Source organism: Tuber melanosporum (assembly GCF_000151645.1).
Source record: "Tuber melanosporum whole genome shotgun sequence assembly, scaffold_11, strain Mel28".
Lineage (NCBI taxonomy): Eukaryota > Fungi > Ascomycota > Pezizomycetes > Pezizales > Tuberaceae > Tuber > Tuber melanosporum.
Genome location: NW_003298766.1, coordinates 737,164 through 749,548, shown reverse-complemented (window position 1 = coordinate 749,548; position 12,385 = coordinate 737,164). Strand labels below are relative to the sequence as shown.

At 49.5% G+C, this 12,385-nt stretch overlaps 4 protein-coding genes; 3 read left to right on the top strand and 1 right to left on the bottom strand.

Annotated features, from left to right (window-relative positions):
• Positions 1-5,204: 5,204 nt before the first annotated feature.
• Positions 5,205-7,348, top strand: GSTUM_00004330001 (uncharacterized protein). XM_002835560.2 has 6 exons: positions 5,205-5,413; positions 5,500-5,562; positions 5,617-5,659; positions 5,720-6,039; positions 6,096-6,546; positions 6,608-7,348. The coding sequence occupies exons 1-6, from the start codon at positions 5,352-5,354 to the stop codon at positions 7,157-7,159; spliced, it is 1,491 nt and encodes a 496-aa protein (XP_002835606.1). The 5' UTR covers positions 5,205-5,351; the 3' UTR covers positions 7,160-7,348.
• A 52-nt stretch (positions 7,349-7,400) lies between these two features.
• On the bottom strand, positions 7,401-8,291 carry GSTUM_00004329001 (uncharacterized protein; the record flags this gene model as incomplete). XM_002835559.2 has 1 exon in its annotated part: positions 7,401-8,291. Exon 1 carries the CDS (start codon positions 8,178-8,180, stop codon positions 7,401-7,403), a length of 780 nt encoding a protein of 259 aa, XP_002835605.1. The 5' UTR covers positions 8,181-8,291.
• Positions 8,292-8,377: 86 nt separating this feature from the next.
• GSTUM_00004328001 (uncharacterized protein) lies at positions 8,378-9,704 on the top strand. XM_002835558.2 has 4 exons: positions 8,378-8,692; positions 8,805-8,888; positions 8,973-9,062; positions 9,124-9,704. Exons 1-4 carry the CDS (start codon positions 8,554-8,556, stop codon positions 9,198-9,200), a joined length of 390 nt encoding a protein of 129 aa, XP_002835604.1. The 5' UTR covers positions 8,378-8,553; the 3' UTR covers positions 9,201-9,704.
• Positions 9,705-9,922: 218 nt separating this feature from the next.
• GSTUM_00004327001 (uncharacterized protein) lies at positions 9,923-11,521 on the top strand. XM_002835557.2 has 1 exon: positions 9,923-11,521. The coding sequence occupies exon 1, from the start codon at positions 9,971-9,973 to the stop codon at positions 10,757-10,759; it is 789 nt and encodes a 262-aa protein (XP_002835603.1). The 5' UTR covers positions 9,923-9,970; the 3' UTR covers positions 10,760-11,521.
• The last annotated feature ends 864 nt before the right edge of the window (positions 11,522-12,385 follow it).

Here is a 12,385-nt window from a genome sequence, read left to right as displayed (position 1 = left end):
TACCGTTTTAATTCTGTAGAATTCCTTCCGGTCGGGAGTAGAGATGGAATGCATTAGCGAGGTGAGCGAGCTTGAATGGAAGGATCTTGATCAACCCTTCATAAACCCACCGAGTGAGACACTGTGAACTAACCCTCGGGGGTGGATTTCTCTTTGGATCTAGTGGGTATTCAAGAGAACAATCTAGGATATATCATACCCGAGGTCACAAGAGAGAAACTAAGATGACTGGAGCATCCACGTATTACCAAAGAGTAGTGTGCGGGTAGGGCTGTGGCGGAAAAGGGATAATCCGCGTGATCAATCTGTAGTCTTTCTGCCAAGTGGGAACCCAATACATACACAGTGCGAACGCAAGAACTACCCTTTTGCTTGACCATTGTCCTTAGAGTTTTCATGGATTGTGCTGCCGCTCCAATTCGTTTCTAACCTTGACGCCGACCATGGTTATATTTCACCAGCAGGATTATAATGGAGTGGGGATGCAACTGGGAGTAGGGACTTGGCTGTCGGCGCCTGTATTGGGTGCGAGAGGACATCGGATACTTTCTCCAATGTATTCCCGACAGAGTAGTTTTCTACTTTTACCTGAAGAGCGAGATTTGAGCCGATAGCGTTAACCATTCTCATGTGGAACGGCTTTTCGGTTGCCGATACAGCTGAAATTAGTGGACGGGGATCTAGAGTGTTCCGGTGCAGGTATATTCGACGGGTTGTCAGATCGTGATATCCTAGACCTTGTCCCTCTGGCTTGTGTGAAGAACTTGAAGGTCCTTCCTCATCCATGTAGGGTCCTGCGGGGAATGCATGTCTACAAAAGTGTGATGCTCCCCACAACCTGTAGGCAATTGTCGCAACGGGGATATCTTCTTCCGCTAGCTAGTAGGTGACCATCGGGCTTTCATTTCTAGCTGCAGGTTCTGTAATTATGATACACTCTAACTTTCCAGAATACAGGGTATTGGGATGAGGGTAAGGCACTTTCGGGTCACTGTCCCGGGGAGCTCACGGGAAACCGGATAAGAAACCTATCGTGACCGTGGTAAAGGTGGGGGCATCGATATCCGCTCTGGCAGTAGGGTGTAGTGTGTTCTCAATTACCCGTTTCTCGAGCCGTTTCTAGGAACCGTCACTAGAACTCACTCGTTGAATGATGCCTATCTGGCCATGCATCTGGTATGCATACCTTGATTTCTGTAGGCAAAACGTGTGTAGGACGCCGGGGGATTCTATATATTGTGTCATATCCCGACCGGGAAAGCCGGGGAATTACTTAGCGGAACTGCAGTAACTAGGAGATATAAGGAGACTAATGCGCTACTGATGTCACCGCACTCCATACCTGTCGCTGCCACAGATATCGTCATAACTTTCATTGATATCAGTCATATTCTGGTCCTTCAGACCTTGCTATATTACACTCACTGTCCACTCACAGAGTTCTACAATTCGTTTCAGGGCCGCAGCTTCGCACGAGAGGGGGGTTCTAGCACCACGGCTGGATGACCGAGAGTGTCCGAAACGATCCACAGAACGAGTTGATAGCACATTTTCCTAGTTATCTCAGTAAGGGTAATGATCTGATCTGATTTTCGGAAGGCTACCCTATGCCACATGGGGGTAAGGTTATGAACTTCTGGAGACTAGAGCCCGGGTGGTCAAATACCAGGGCGGTGTGGTGGCTAGGTTCTTAGAGTTGTGTGCCCGGGCATATGGCATATCCGGGGCGGATGGGCACAATATTCACCAGGACCTAGGACAGCCTTCAGCTTCTGGAAATAAGTCTAGGGCGAGGATCAGGATACGGGATAGGGGAATTAGCGTGAGGGAAATAGTCTACTCGAGTAGGTGATGGTGGTCTGGTAGAGTGCTGGGAGCCGGGCTTGGGGGACTCTAGATGTTTTGGCGCTTATTGGACATCATGTGGCTCAATCTTGGGATTCGAGCATCTGCCGTAGAAGCTGTGCTCCCGAGGCGTTACCCTCGGACTGTTGAGACAATCGAGCGGTGAGTTCTTTCAGCTCAGTGGGTTGTGGTAGTGGAGTGGGCGTGATAGACCAATGCAGTACTCAGCACTACCATTGCATTGAGTGCGGTCTACCGATTTCAATTACCCTGGGGGAATTGGGGGGGGGGGGCAAAAGCGAGACTAGTGTTAGCTAAATCTTATCTCTAGGAGCACAAGCCATGACTTTGCACCTTGCATCCCATTAGTGGGCTCGTAGTGTTGATGAGGTCGGTCCCCGTTTCATGTTTTCAACTGTTGATCACATAATGTGCTTCGAAACTCTTTTCGGCAGAATTTACGGCTGAAGACCTGTGAAGTTCGTGTTCAGGTGGAAGGAGAAACAGGAGTATGCAGGGGGAAGAGTGGGGGAGAAGCCATATGAAGGATATCAAGATAATAGCAAGCTGCGGTTGGCCAGAAGCATCGGGGTAGGGGGATGGCCCGCGTCCAGAATTTTGGTGGACTTCTTGAGACTTCCTGGAGGAGAACTGCAGATCAAGGTCACCATCCAGGTTGCTATTCTGTTTCTGCATGATTATTTTTTTAATTTTTTTTCGGGGGGTGATCGAGCTCTAGATTCTACTTACCGTTTGCTCAAGCGCTCTATAAACCGGTGAGACTTTTATCAGACAGGCATGAGAGTAGGAAAGAAGTACAGTACGAGTGCGGCCGATAGATATATCCGTCACGTGAAGCCTGATAAGAATTTTTTGGCAAAGTCGTTGCGTGTGCCCAGATAATGTACGGCACTTGACGGATATATCTATCTGCCGCATCTGTATGATATTCGAATTTTTGGATCCGGGTTCGGTATGAGGGCTCGTATAGGGGCAGGTGATTGGCCACGTATATATTCTTTGGTTCCCTTGCTCTGGTAATGCGGGGGTGGGCAAGAGTGTTGGTATCATAATTGGGTACATTTACACCAAAATAACCTCATTTTGAAGGGTTCTCGCCAGGATCCTACACCGAACCTAGGCGGAAAACTTTCCCAAAACGATCCAAGTGGTTATAAATGCGTTGTAAATATTATCCTCCAACTCTTTAGATGGGTTTCTGACTTCCCCCTCCCCCTCACCATGATACAGCCTGTTAAATGTTGGGGCATGGTTGTGAAGCGCTGCCCAAGTGATTATCGTAGCAGATTGATGATAGTCAGGACCTTTGGGCAATGGTAGAATTTTATGGGCTTGTAGGACCTTTAGTTGGTGATAGGCATACTTCAGGTTAATCATGAGATGTTGTGCACATGTAATGACTTTGGATCAGGAATTTTCGGACTTTGGCCCACCTGCCTTACCTGCCTACTTGTCACCTGCGCCCCTTGGTCAAGCTGGACACGATTTAGTCTACTCATAGAATCAATCGGTCAAATTGGGCAGCACCTTGACAAAGGTTGATCTCAGATAGCCGGATTGGGTTGATCGCAGGTTAATACGAGCCTGGGGCTTCTTGGTCGCAGTTAAAGAGATAGCCACATTACTTTTCTGTTCAGCACTTGGCTTTCCGGGGAGTCTTTGCCTCTAAACGGAGGTTAGAAAAAGGACTCTTTTTTCTTTTCTTTTTCCGTGATACTCAATCTGGAAAGTCAGGGTGTTAGGGGTATGATAAAAAGTCTACCGTAGCGGAAAGGAAACAGACCTAGAGCAGAGCCGGGAACGGAAGAACCCCGGATTTGCGACTGATCAATCGCCAAGTGTGCGGTTGGCTCTTGCTCCGCTAGCCAACTCTGGTATCATTTCAGTAGATCAGCCTGCTATTCATGCAGCGCCTTGACGTTTTCGTGAGAGTCCCATTGTGGCAAAACACGTTACACTACTACTCGAGTACTCGAGTACTGGTACTCCAAGACAAGTGTCATCCGCCTCTGTCGTCATGCAGATTCAACCGCTCACACAAGTCACACAGCGACCCCAATTTGGCACGGGGCGCTGCGAGAGAGGAACAGCCTTTAGTCTACAAGTAGATTCGTCTACTCTTGTCCTACTCGACGACGGAGCGACGGAGCAGGTGTAAATTACAGTAGGGGGATGCAGGGCATGGCCCTGTTTTATTCCATCGTGGATAAAGTAGGTAGCCCGTTATTACGCTCTGGAGACGTAGAGACATGACCTATTGTATTTTTGTCAGATCTGCTGGGGAACTCGGGGTTAGTTTATGGTTGAAGAGAGTACTCGTACAGGTACAGTACAGTACTCGAGTAGACTACCAGTAGCACAGCATCATAAGATGCGGTACGGTTAGAGCTGGTTGGAGATGGAATCTTACGGCTCGAACCAGGATCACGAGTGCTATTAAAGTAACTGTGTGCGAGTAAGTTAGATGGGAAGGATGGAGGCGATGAGACAGCGATGAGACATGTTTTGGTAGGGCGCAACCGAGTGCGGTAAGCTATGATAAGTTACCGCGGGACTTGTCCGCCATTTAACTTATCCTCTCACCTTATCATAGTCTACCGGTAGACTATCTCGAGCTCTGCAACCTGTCGACTTCCCGGTGCCAGGTGCTTACTCAACTCAAATGCGATACCGTAATATGGGCACCCATGCCGTACGAGTAGTTGCAGATTCTGGTGAACTGCTGTCACCCACCTCCCCTCCCCCTCCATTCGGCGTTAGAAGCGAAAATGATATTCTAATCATTCTCGAGCACATTGTGGTGTATATTCGAATACTGTGCCCGGTGCGGAGGAGGGGCCCGTTGATGGGTGCCTATAACGCCGGCATAGGTCGATTCATACCTTCTAAATCACTCGCACTTTAGCTCGATGTACAGTACCATTCGCCCATGCTTCTGTAGGCATCCAGATGGTGTCTCCTTCTCCACCCCTCCTACCTTACCGCGACGATATACATTGGGCAATCTGTGCAGACAAGCGGTCCCGATTTAAATATTAATAACTGCATCCACCACTACGAGTACTCGAGTAGGGAGACCACAGCATGAACTGCTCGGGCAACTTTGCACCTCAAGTTGGCTCCGAACACCCCACTGCCCCGCAGTCTACTCGAGTACTGCTGTTGCACTCGAACTGTTGTCGTAGACTATCGAATGTAGATTACAGTACCATACGATAGTAAAAATCGAGGACTGCCCCGCCCCCCGCAGAGTATGGTACCAATTGTTTGCCAATAGCAACGGACCCCTCCTCGGCTATCCCTTCTCGTGTTTGATCCCCTCTCCTCATTCTATCCCAACTGCCCGTCCCATCCTTTTCCAATCCTCTCACTGCTCCCACACCCTAGTTATATTCTTCCTCTCCTCGCCCTTTTCTTTCCACCCCCCCTCTCTAGATTAACCACCCACAAATACACTCCACCACATCACAAACTACGCCTCCATCATGTCTCTGTCCATCAACCTTGAGCTCCCTAACGGTGTCAAATACGATCAACCTCTTGGATTGTGGGTTCCCTTACTTCTCTGTAGCATTCATTCAATTGAGCTCAAATTTGCTCCTTGGATTCCGTTAATACCTTCTCCCCTCCCAGGTTCATCAATGGCGAATTCGTGAGGGGTGTCGAAGGCAAGACCTTCGAGGTCATCAACCCAAGGTTTGTCGATTATCCGTTGTGGTGTTGGAATGATGGCTTCTGATGATGTCATAGCACTGAGAAAGTGATTTGCTCCGTCAATGAAGCAACTGAAAAGGTCAGACGAGCCCCTTTCAAAAGCCTTTCCACCTCCGCTAAGCTTCTTACTTTGCCATAGGATGTCGACATTGCAGTACGTGCTGCTCGTGCAGCCTTTGAGGGGGAGTGGCACAAGGTTACCCCCGCCCAGCGTGGCAAGTTCCTCTGCAAACTCGCAGATCTCTTTGAGGAGAACCTTCTCACGTTAGCCTCCGTGGAGGCGCTGGACAACGGAAAGAGCGTTAGCATGGCCAAGGGCGACGTCGGCGCTGCCGCCGCTTGCCTGAGGTACTATGGCGGATGGGCCGACAAGGTCCACGGAAAGGTCATTGACACCGAACATGGAAAATTCAACTACACAAAACAAGAGCCCATTGGCGTCTGTGGACAGATTATCCCGTAAGCCCCCTGGGACACTACCTGATTGCGGGGGGTATTCGCTAAAACACTTGCAGATGGAACTTCCCGATCCTTATGTGGGCATGGAAAATTGGTCCTGCCATTGCCACCGGTAATGTTGTTGTCCTCAAGACTGCGGAGCAGACCCCCCTCAGCGGCCTGGTGGCCGCAGAGTTGGTCGCTAAGGCTGGATTCCCTCCCGGTGTTATCAACATTCTCTCCGGTTTCGGTAAGACCGCTGGCGCCGCTATTTCCTCCCATATGGACATCGACAAGGTTGCCTTCACTGGATCAACTATCACAGGACGTACCATCATGAAGGCTGTTGCAAACAGTAACCTGAAGAAGGTTACCCTGGAGCTTGGTGGAAAGAGCCCCAACATTGTGTTTGACGATGCCGACATCGATGAGGCCATTAGCTGGGTCAACTTTGGTATTTTCTACAACCACGGACAATGCTGCTGTGCTGGATCCCGTATCTACGTCCAGGAGGGCATCTACGATACTGTCGGTTACCCGCCCACACACCTAAATCTGCCTCCGAGACATCAGCTAACGTGTCCCATAGTTTGTCGAGAAGTTCAAGAAGAGAATAAAGGAGAACGTTGTTGGAGACCCATTCGAGAACGAGACCTTCCAGGGTCCTCAAGTCTCCCAGCTCCAGTTCGACAGAATTATGGAATACATTGAGCACGGAAAGAAGGAGGGAGCCAAGATCGAAATCGGTGGGAAGCGCCATGGAGACGTTGGCTACTTCATCGAGCCTACCATCTTTTCTAATGTAGATGAAAGTATGAAGATCATGCAGGAGGAGATTTTCGGCCCTGTTGCCTCTATTGCCAAGTTTAAGACTGTGGCAGACGCCATTGCTCTTGGTAACAAGACTACCTTCGGCCTTGCTTCTGCCGTTCACACCAAGAACCTCGAAACTGCTTTGACCGTCGCCAACAGCTTGAAGGCTGGTACCGTTTGGGTCAACACCTACAACACTCTCCATGCGGCTCTTCCATTTGGCGGCTTCAAGGAGTCCGGCATCGGCCGTGAACTTGGAAAGGCCGCGTTGGCCAACTACACTCAGGTCAAGACCGTCTCGGTCAACATGAATGGTGCGCTGTATTAAGCATGTTCGCTCTGGCTTGCCAGTGGGCGTGTGGGAAGGCATTTTTCAGGCAGGCAAAAATTACAGGTCTCCTTGATTTCGCAACCGTTAGGCGTGGCTTTTACTTTCCTCTTTTACTTTCACCTTTTTATCTATTCCTATCGCCTACTTTGTATTGTAAATCTCGATGAAAAACGAAATGGAAATGCCTTGATATATGGATGACGAGTTGAGGTGATGATGAATGACGATATTTGCTTCATCAAAGATCTGGTTGAGCGAACATGACCGCATCTCTTCCCAGAATTCTCCATTCCACGTCCCTAAACTTGACTGCTGAAGTTCTCTTCCCATCTGCTGTCGATAAAACTGCCGAGGGTGATACATTTACGCCACCTTGACCAAGATACGTAGGTGCGACAGTGACAATCACAGAATCCACATGCGGTAGATTTCCCTCAGCGAGCAGATCGTTGATAACTCCACCGCCCCCTTCAACCATAACGCTATTCAAACCAAACGCCCTCATCTTCTCTGATAAGACATCCCAACTCCACCTCCGCTTCCCCAAAGTCTCAATAACAACTACCTTACCCCCAACTTCCTCCAATATCCCCCTCCTCTCATCTCCATCTATCTCCACCTCACTCCGGACAAAAACATAAGGCGCCAGCCCCTCACCCCTCTTCGCTGTCTGCACTACCCTCGACTCCCGCGTAACCCCCCAACGGAATGCGGGATCAAGGATAACCGGCCGTGGCTGCCTTGTCAGCGGCGTCCCCGGCAGACGAGAATTCAACCCTGGGTCGTCTACCACGGCGGTACCGACCCCTACCAGTATCGCGTCGTGGAAGGTGCGGAGGTGGTGAGTCAGGGATTTTGTCTCCGGGCCTGAGAGAGGAAATTGTGTGAGGGGGATGGAGAGATGGGAGTCCAGAGATGTCGCGTAGGTTAAAGTTAGGAAGAATTTTCCCGTGTGCTGAGGCGAGGGGAGGTACTTGTCGATGTCTGGAGGCGGGGGGTAGGGCACCACTGGTGCCATAATATTATTATGATTCTATTCTATGTTTGCTGGTACTGTATATCGTAACGGTAACGAATTTCATATCGAGCGGGGGTGAAGTGGCGGAGGTGGGAATATGATAGATCTGAGTTGTGGGGTGCGACGTTAAAAGAATAGGCAATGATCGACGCGTATAATAAGCCATCGCTTGCCCAAAATTCCGGAAAACCTTTTCAAAATCTCTCTTCCCAAGTTTCCTTCTCCTCCATCTTTTTCATTGACTGGAGAACCTTATTCCACCCGCCACTTGCTTGCTCACTTGCTCCTTTCATCAATCGATAACGAGCCCACTCATCACAAAGCTTTCCTTCCATCTTCCCCTGCACAGCCCCCGAAGTGAGGAGCCGACAAGATGGATAGCATGTCAAACATCATTCGCCTTGTGAATCTCGGCGTGGGGGTGATTATGGTGCTTGGAGGAATCTCGCAGTTCTTTCCTATGAAGTTGCAGAGCATTATTGTCGGATGCTACGTTATCGTGTTTGGTCTTGGTGAGTTTTCTCCCTTTTATTGCCCAGTTTTTTACGTGCTGCTTCGGCGTTGCCTTCTTCTGGTGATGATGTCTTTGGTTACGCTAATATGGGTGCACTGTTTGATGATTAGTCACTGCATTACTGGAGTTCCAGATTCCTCCACAAACGTCAAGATATGCGTCGTTCCTGTTCTCGTTCCTTGGTCGCGGTGTTTGTACGTTCGCTTTTGTTATCTAGGAATTTCAAAATGACGGGGAAAATGTGGTGGAGGGCTGGGCTAACAAAGAGTGGTGGGCAGTCTACATCTTTGTCGGTAGTATTTTGATTCACGACAGTATTTTGAGGATCATCGCTGGGTCCATCATTGGGCTCGTCGGCGCTATCTATGGTGAGTGTCTTCTTCCGAGGCCTCTTTGGTAGCAGTGGGGAGCTAACCGGATGAATCACAGTTGGCCTGGAGTTCGTGCCGTCCATTGAGCCGCCAGAGAACATGAGGAGCTCCGAATGGGATGGCGAGCAGGTTTAGGGCCATTGCGAATGATATCCTGTTATATTGAGACGAGGGACTGCTGTGCGGGATATGGGATTATGGTCATCGGGGCAGAGACGGATGCTATGCGGGGATGGGACGAGCGAATGGTGGGGATGTAGCGATAGGCACAGAAGGAAACGAACAGTGGTCGGAGGAATTCTAATGGGTTTACTTGTCTACTTTTTATTATTGCAATGGTTTGGTGGGCAAGGGCGGAGGCGCCGTTGGCTATTTATTGGATTAGGATGCGTTTACGGTTTTATATTGTCTTTTGGGCTTGGAGGGTTGGGGAATCATTTGGGCCCTTCGGAGCCGTGGTTTGCCGAGAATACCAGGTTTGCACTTGATTGAAATGGAGAGGGGCTGCGCTCCTCCATTGGCTTGCCCAAGACTTGGATGTAGCCATACAAGTAGTTCTAGGATTACTCGTGTGATATCAAATCAGCTCTTGGGGAGCCTCATGTATGATAGTATTAGTCCGGTCTACACTTGCTCCCGCTTGCTTGCCTGGCACCACGAAAAGCTGGTTACACCCGATATGCTACCAGAATCGGTATCATATGCCTAATCAGCTCGGCCGGTCGGCTAGCATTAACCTCTCCACCGGTAATCAGGCGATTCGAAGTCCCACCCCCGCAATCCGCACCCGTTCCCCACATCTGACTCAGAAGAATATATAGTATCATATCATACCTCTCCCTTCACCACCACCGCCACCAGACATTACCAATCCCCAAACACCAAACCAAGACACCCCCCTCGACATGCCAACGTTCTACCCTTCACTCACCGAAGACCTGATAACCTGGCTGCAGACACAGCCCCTCTTCTTCACGGCTTCGGCGCCACGCTATGGCAAGCACGTAAACCTCTCGCCGAAGGGCTACACCTCCCGCTCCTTTCGCGTGCTGAGCCCGAATCAGGCCGCGTACCTTGACGCCACAGGCTCGGGCTCGGAGACTATCTCGCACATCTACGAGAACGGGCGAGTGACGGTGATGTTCACGTCCTTCTCTGCGTCGCCGCGCATACTCCGTCTGTTCTGCACCGGGCGGGTGGTGGAGGCCGAGAACGCGGAGTTCGATGATATTGTGCAGTCGTTCGGCCCACGGGGGGAAGAAGAGGGGGGGGAGGGCAAGGGAGGGATGAAGGGGGCTAGGGCTGTGGTCCTGTTGGATATTTTCAAGGTGCAGACGTCGTGTGGGTATGGGGTTCCAATTGCCGAGGGGGCCCCTACGGGCGGGGAGGAAGGGGGAGGGGGAGTGGAGGGGGAGGCACGGTTTGGGGAGAGGGAGACTATGGAGAGGTGGGCTGAGAAGCAGATCGAGAAGGGGAACTTGGAGACGTATCGGGCAGAGTGGAATTCTTCCTCGTTGGATGGATTGCCCGGGCTCAGGAGCGCGCGGAGGGAGAAGGGCGAAAGGGCTCTCTGGGTTGGGGATTTGCTGGCTAGGGCGAAGAGAGTCGGACGTGAGTGGGAGGGGTTGCTGGTTGGGTTGGGAGTGGGTGTTGCGGTCGGGTTCGGATTGCAGAGGTATTTGGTGGGGAGGTAAGTAGTGTGGCGGTAGTACATACTTAGTAGGCATGTTCTGCCACTCGGGAGCTGGGAGGAGGAGCTTTGTCGGAAATAGCCACACAAGCACGTACTAGTACATTAGCACACGCCAGCTGAATGCACTAGCACTAAAAAATTTCTTCTTTTATATTTTCCTCTTTACCTCCGATATCTTTTCACTTCATCGAGCAATCGACAAACTTCTCCTCTCTTTAAACCCCCTTTTCTCCTGACTCGGTGCAACCTCCAGTTTGACCATTTCCCATTTCCCATTTCCAGCAAGGAAGGTGTGATGGAGAAGATCCAGTTGAAATGCCAACCAGCTGTTAGGATTTACTCGATAATACTTTCATATATAGCGCGTAGAGAAATCTACAGATGATTGTCGTTATTAGGGAATTCCTTCTAGCGCATCTACGATACCTAGTGACACAGCTGACTAATAGCATGCCTACCCTCCGCGTTACAGTCCCGCAATACCCCCTCTTCTACGCCCCAAGCCGACAATACGACCCCCAAACAGTTTCCCCAACGCCAGCACCACACTCCCAGCCGCGAATCGCTGGATCAACAGCACCTATGCAGCACGGTAGACCAACGAACGTATCACACCATATGTCAGCTGTAGAAGCCAGGCAAAAGCTTCTGGGGGGGGGTTGTGAAAGCTGTAGTGGTCGACGATGGTGATGTAGGGGGAGGAGAGGTATCATAGTTGTAACGACTAATGAACGTATTGGACAAAGTGAACCACTTTGTAGGATAATTTGCCGTGTGTGTGTCTAGGTTCTGTTCGGATCCCCGCAGCGAGATTTGGCATCGTAAATTAGCAGTTCACACGGTCGTTGTTGACCCCCCCCTTCTATTAGGTTGGGTTCGTCAATCTTGCGGGCAGAGTTGCAGTCATGGAATATCACTAGCTGCGTGGTTTGAGTTGGATGTGGCGATGGGCAATAGCTCCTACGGTAAAGGGTAATTATCGGGGCAATGATTGAGTTATCTGAAATACCCTAACTATACTCGAGTACCGTAAAAACTCGAATAATTGGACCATGTGCTAGGTAGTCCAAAATTTAATAAGGTGTAAAACCCGTTCAAGTGGAAATTAGTGCCTTGAACCTTAAAAAAGGAGTAACACCAGACCGCACAGGAAGTATTTCTCAACCTCATGCGATTATGTCTTTTTATAAAATATAAATAAGAAATAAAATATTTACAGACTCTCAATACTTGTGATAGCAAACTACTCTTTCTACTATTCTTTTACTTTGAAAACAGGAAACTACTATACTATCTCAACTGTTAGGCGGAGACAATCTGTATAGACTCAGAATCGTCAAGGCCAATCAAGATTTGTTTCATAGATGGAGATGTGTCTAGGAAGGCTCAAAGAGTTACTCATTTTGTTTATGACTACTAAGAGTAAGGTAATCTAGAATAGAATCATAAAAATAATATTATATTGTTAAGGTCTCTTCTCTGTTACTTAATAATGTCTAAAAGCTTGAGAGGCACTTTGATATTTATATTCTGCATCTGAGTATTTGTAGACTACATCTGTTTTTGTTAGGAATACCTGGATCCGATACCTAGGAGTTACCCTAAGTAGGGTAACTGCACGCGGAAT